This window comes from Egretta garzetta, unplaced genomic scaffold, assembly GCF_000687185.1.
Source record: "Egretta garzetta isolate BGI_Z169 unplaced genomic scaffold, ASM68718v1 scaffold514, whole genome shotgun sequence".
In the NCBI taxonomy this organism is placed as follows: Eukaryota; Metazoa; Chordata; class Aves; order Pelecaniformes; family Ardeidae; genus Egretta; species Egretta garzetta.
In genome coordinates, this window is record NW_009259483.1 from 336,477 (window position 1) to 342,748 (window position 6,272).

The 6,272-nt window shown below is 46.9% G+C and overlaps 1 protein-coding gene across 1 annotated transcript in view; it reads left to right on the plus strand.

Annotated features, from left to right (window-relative positions):
* The window catches only part of EEPD1 (endonuclease/exonuclease/phosphatase family domain containing 1), a gene marked incomplete at its 5' end in the record, with an annotated part of 69,066 nt that overhangs the window by 49,239 nt on the left and 13,555 nt on the right, over nucleotides 1–6,272 (plus strand). The window contains one exon of the mRNA XM_009637208.2: nucleotides 5,756–5,866. Coding sequence (XP_009635503.2) covers nucleotides 5,756–5,866 — 111 coding nt within the window. The remainder of the gene's footprint in view (nucleotides 1–5,755; nucleotides 5,867–6,272) is intronic.

The window sequence follows — 6,272 nt, forward strand, 5'->3', positions numbered from 1 at the left end:
GGGGGGTTAGCCACTTCTGCAAACAGGAAAGGGATACACTTGAGGGAAAGGCAAACAAGTAATTGAAGGCCTGAGACAACACTGTGCGGGAAATGGGCTGCAACACTGAGTCTGTCTTTCAGGCTTTAGCCATAATAAGGCTTCCTTCCCTGCTGTTGCATTCGGTTATAGGAGAATCCAGATGCAACGGAAAGGCCTGATGCTCCTCTGTGTTCCCGTCCTTAGTTGCTCCTGCCTGTGGGAAGCAGATGCTGTGTTGCTGGGCTTGCAGAAGTGCTCTGAGCATCCTGGCCCCGCTGCGTCTTGCGTCCCCCCCTTGACTTGCCTTGCACTGCCATGTGTGGCTGCACTGGCACAACAGCCCTGAAGCCTTTGACTTTTCCTTACCCCTACCTCAACAGCCAGTTCAGTAAAATCCAACACCCACAAGTCTCTCCATCCCCTAACTCTACTTCTTCCTCCTCGCAAACGTGATCTATCAAACCACTCTTCTTCTGGAGCGTCGGTGTCAAATCAGGATGCTTCACTTGAAAACCAAAGGTGTTGATTTCAAGTTCTCAGAAATATTTTTAACTTTTCTTTGCCCTGCTTTCTAGGTCAGGCTTCATTAGGGTGCACCAACTGTAGCTGTGTCCTGTACGTGGTGAATTGCGTCAGGATTACAGGTATCCGAGTCTGCTTTTTCAGTTGGAAATAGAAGTACAGTCCACTCAGATGAGTAAAGAAAAGAAAGGATAATGTGCATTTCATTCCAGGAACATGATTTTTAGCTTATACAATACCCAGTGATGGAGCAGGGAAGGCATATATGTATTAAAGGATGGATTAGAAATGAGCAGTGCCAGATGGTCTCATGAAGCCACTGTCAATTTTGTTGTATCTTCTATCAGAAATATATTCAATCCTGTTTCAGGATGGGAGTTTTATTGGAGAGGATTGGGGGGGGCGGCTTCTCCTCAGGGGCCACTGCACAATTTACAAGATATATCTTAGAGCTCTTCTGTTTACCCTTTCCCGAAGCACCAAGTCCATCACTGCGAGATGTTCTGTAGCACAGAACAGCCCTTACCTTGGTGTTTTCCAGCCCATGACCTGTAGATTCCTGCAGTCCGTGAACTACTACTAAGGGGTCCCTCAAAAGTAACATGAAAGGGAGCCCACTACCAGAAGACTTAAATTTTTCATGCCCAGGTACAGATTCCTACTTCAAGATTTATCCGGGATCTACGATTTGAAAAAAGGTGGTGAATTTTGACCTAATAATGTAGTTTAACATCTTTTTTTTTGCTGGTCAGGGTCTCCTTTTCAACTATTGCCAGCTCCCACACTAAAACTCCAAGTCTCTTTCACCATGACGATGTCAAATCTTTAATAACATGACACCTCAAAGTAGCTGAAATGGTAAGGAATTGATAGAAGTATGCATCACAGAAAGGGTTGTCAGGCTCTGGAATGGGCTGCCCAGGGAGGTGGTCGAGTCCCCATCCCTGGAGGTATTTAAAAGAAGGATAGATGAGGTGCTTGGGGACATGGTTTAGTGGTGGGATGGCAGTGTTAGGTTAACGGTTGCACTTGATGATCTTAAAGGTCTTTTCCAACCTAGACGATTCAATGATTCTATGTCTGGTACTCATTAAAGCTGCTCCCTCTAGTGCCTGTTAAAAATAAAGAAACTGTGCATCTGTGACATTTAGAAATGGAATATATATTCCCTAGCTCTCATCTTTCCTGGTTACAAGGAACCAAAATCACCTTTGCTTTGATAAGGTAAGTTGTTGTTTACCTTTACTGCAGTGCCCTTTTGGCCTGAAAGCTTCTGCGGTAATTAACCAAAATGGACAGTTAATTGCTTTGAGTGCCTTTCTAAAGTTCAGGTGATGATTACTGCACCGAGAGGTACCGTGCCATAACAACAGGCTCACCCTGGAAGCAAATCCTCACTGTTCCTTCTCTCCTCGCCTACCTTACAGCCTCTGTTATGACTCCAGGTCTGAAATTAAAGCATCCTCCAAGGAGGAATCACTGGCTAGTAAGAAATGTGTAATTTATTAAGCCCTAAGACATTCTTTTCCTGGGTCATGTTTAGTTTCCTCAGGGTGTAGGAGTAGCGCACGCTCTTTTCAAGCAAAAGATGCTCACCTCAGGGGAGGCCGCTGGCTCATTGTGGTCCCCAGCGCTGGTACGACAGGAGTAACACTTGGCAAGCAAGAATGTTCAGCATGGACTGGTGTCGTCATCTGGAAAAGATGACCCTGCTGTGCCTGGTTTGGGGCTGGCTGCACAAATAGCACCCCAAAAGAAAACCAAGATTAACCAGGGCATCCTGAATAAGAGGCGGTGAGATTTGCTCATGGGCTACTGCAGGGTGCTCTTGGGCTACTGCAGGGTGCTCGCTGGCAGCTCTCCTAGTGTGCGTGCAGAGTTACTGCGCTGAAAGAAATTTAACTTAATGCACAAATTAGATGCTCTCGCTGGCAGTGCTTGGGGTGTCTTGAGGAGCCAGGTAGGTGTGTTCGGGAGTCCATAACTCCCTTATGATCTCCAGCACCTGCCAGCCCAGCAAATGTTCTTCTCCCTGCTCCCAAATTAGTCCAAGACCCCTTGCTTTCCCCTCTCCAGTCCCTCCTCAAATGTGCATTTCCCCAGCTTCTTCCAGCTGCCCTCCATTCTTTCCCAGTGTCAGTCATAAGATTGTTCCTGTACCCATCTCTGCTTCTGGAGGGGCTGGGAGCAACAGGCAGCAGCTCCTTATCAGGGTGGACAAAGAGCAATTACATGTTTTGGATCCTCCCTTCTTGGGAAAATGACATGTTACTCATGAGCAAAGGCAATGGGGCTTGTCCCGGTTCCTGGGGTGGTGGCCCTTGTTGGCGCCTTGCACGCCAAATGGGGGCAACGGGCAGGTACCTGGCAGAAGGGGGGGGTGACCTCTTCAAGGAGCACAAGCTGCTCTTTGCCTAGAGCATGCCTGGAGCCTGGTGCTGCCGTGTTCTGCTCCTTGGCAGCACTGCCTGTCCCACAAAACCCAGCACCCAGCTGCAAGAGAGACCGTGGTGGCATGGGTGTAATACAGGGCACCCTGATACATAAGCCCTGGTGCTTTTGGTACTATGGTATGTGTGTGGGTTTTGACTTGGTATGTGTAGGATTTAATGAAGAAGCTGATTGAATTTCAGGGAACTTGCAGCCTGAAAGTCTCTAGAGAAAAAAAGAACTAGAACTTTTTTGCTTAGGAGGATTTCAGAAAAAAAAAAAAAAAGTTGTTCTGATTGACTCACATTTTAATTTTGATTTTTCTTTACCACTTGAAGAACTGCTCCTCAGAGGGATTGGTGTAGCTCTTAGTTTTGCAAAGGAGGAAAGGCATTTTTTCATGCCCAACGTGGGCTAGGAGCTTGTCTGTATATTTTTACTGTACGAGGGAAAGCGTAATGTTGTTTGACGTTGGGTTTTGTGGGCAGAACAACATGATTTGAGAAATGCCCTTCTCGCTTTGGCAAAAAACCATGACCTAAGCAAGTATGTTGTCATAGCTTCAAAATCTGTGTGCCTGTAAGCCCTGGAAAATGGGCACAGATTAAAGTCAGCTGCTGTAGGCCACGTTCTCCATTGCTGCAACCATACCCAGAAGGGGCTGATGGCTTTTTTCTGAACAAACCGCGTAATCTTAGTTGTCATCTTTTTGTTTGAGCAAAGTTAAATAGTTAAATCAAGGCCGTAAAAAAAAAAAAAAAAAAAAAAGAATTTGGAGGAAACAAAATATTAAGACTAGTTGACTGCAGATGCTCTTTTTAATAAAGTGATGGTTTCTGTAGGATTTATTCAGCTCTGTTGTATACTTTGTGCTGGCTGGACTTTCTAGGCAGCTGCAACCCAGAGATAAGTTAACTCTTTTGTCAGGTTAAACTTAAACTCCTAATTTCAACTTTTTTTTTTTTTTTTTTTTTTTTAATTTCTGATTTGAGTTATTTAAATATTAGAAAACTCATTCACCAAACACGGAATGGCATCAGGAATGAATAATTGTTGCTGCCGTGATTTATTGTGTTTATTAGGGTAGCACCCGGCAATCTGTTCAGAGCAGAGCCCTTCTTCCCAGGCCGTGCAAACACCCTGCCCGCCTCCTCATTTAATAGATCAGCCCGGCCCTTGCGCTGCCTGACGGTGTGGAATGGACAGTAATGCAGTGTCTTCATGTTCTTAAATAAGAAGCCCCAGGCAATCTCTGCATTTCAGACAACGGTGTTGAAAGGTGTGCCAAGCACTCTCGCTGCGGGTGTGCAACCGAAAATGACTCTCGGCCTTCTGAGGCGAAAAAGGGTCGGCTGGGTTGCGTGTATCTGAGAAGTCAACGCTTGCAGCTTCAGCCTCCGGGGTGCTGAACTTGCAGACGAGGCAGTTAGGGGAAAGAGCATGGCTTGATTTTAATATTGGAAACAAAAGGTAAAATAAACACGAGAACAGCTGTCTCATCACTTTGCCGATACCCACGGAGGAAACACTTCTATCCATGCAGTTTAGCACGGTAGCTCTTCGAACTGTGTTTGGCACGTCCCACTGCAAAGAGGCACGGTGTACAGGAGGTTACTGTTTGCCTTGAACATCCTTCTTTGTTAAATTGCTGCTTGATTTGGAGAGACGTTTGGGCTACGAGATTTTGTCTGAGGATACTCTTTCACTGTGAAAACCTCTGCGTTCCAAGATGCACGTTGGAAGTCCCTCTTGCTCTTTCGCAGCGATTACCTTTTACGAGCCCCTTTGCCCACAGCCAGAGCTGCTGCGTGCAAGCCCTCCTGCGCGGCCGGGCGTTTGGCTGCCTCCGCTCCCTGCCCTGTAGCTCCTCCTGTATTTTGATACTCCTGGCAAAAAGTATTCCATATTGTTGGCATCAAGGGGTTTCAGATTCCAGGTTTTCCAGGGCATAGTTTGGGTTTGGGGGGGGGGCGTACGTATTTATTTATTTAATTAATTTTTTATTTAAATCTCAAGGTGTTACCCAGGTGGACTTGGGGGCTTTCCAGGGTGTCCACAGTTCCAGCATCCCCAATGGGTTGGGCATGAGGGCGCAGCCTCTATAGCTCTGACCGTGTGCTTGAACACCTGAAGGTGCCTCAGCGCTGTGGCTGTGCAGCAGCGTCCAGGAAGACTTTTAATGCCCTTGGGGAGCATCAGAAGGATCTGCTGGGTGTGCAGGTCTGCAGCCCAACCCCTCGTGCATTGGGGAGGCTCAAGCATGCGTCCCTGGAGTAAAGTCAGAGGAGCCCTCACCCCAAAATGCCAGCTACTGAGGTGCCCTACTCCCTTCTGCTTCTGTTGTGCCAGCGGCCTCAGTGTTGGAGTCTTGGCCCCCAGGAGGGTTCGGCAGCTGCTCATGGAGCCCCTTGGGGGGTGGGATATGGCGCAGTCAGCATCCTTGGAGGTGGCACGGAGGAAACCCCTTTCCAGTCAAACAAGTAGCTTTGGAGGAAAAAAAAAAGCAAGAAAGAGTCTGAGGGAGAAACGTTCTACTTGCAGCATTTGCACTGAGCTATTTTAATTTTTACTTATTTCCAAATAATGTCTAGTCGGGGGTGAGTCAGCCTGGGATGTGGCCCAGACCAACTCCTTTGCGAGCTTTCAGGGCGGGCAGCGAGCACAGCCTGTGCCCCACCGTGTTTCTTACCAATGCCTCGCTACGTGCTTTATTTTGCAGGTTTTTTAAAACCCTACAAAGCTGATATTTTTTTTTTTTCCTTTCTCTTTCCTCTCTCTCTAGTTTTGTATGGAGCTGAACCAGCCGACGCTGCCAAACATCCGCAAGTGGAAGGGCCCTAGAGGATGTTGGAAGGGTGTTGTTTCTGAAAAACCCTCAGGCCAGCTACACAAGGTACATTAATCCCTAAGTCTGAACTTTGACTTTGCTTTTTTTTCCCCCCTCCAAGCAAGGACATATTTTGCATCTGTTTAAGGCAAAATATTTTGCAAATCTTTTTTGGCAAGGTTTGCACCTCTTGTTTTTTAAGCCGACTCTTCCTATAGCTTTCAATTCAACTGTGCGATTGATTTTTTGGAAGAGTTGTTTTCCTCAGCCTGTGGCACACTTGTCAGGAGGAAGGCGAGTGTGTTTGGGGGAGGTATGGCGGATGAAAAACAGTATCAAAATATAGAATAAACGCTACATGTTAGGGCAAGGGAAGAGTCCTTGGTTTTGCCCCTGACAGGCTGCAGTACTTCTGATTTTTTTCGTGCTAGTCTGCTGAGCTTGTTCCCCAGCACATCCCTGGCTGCCATTC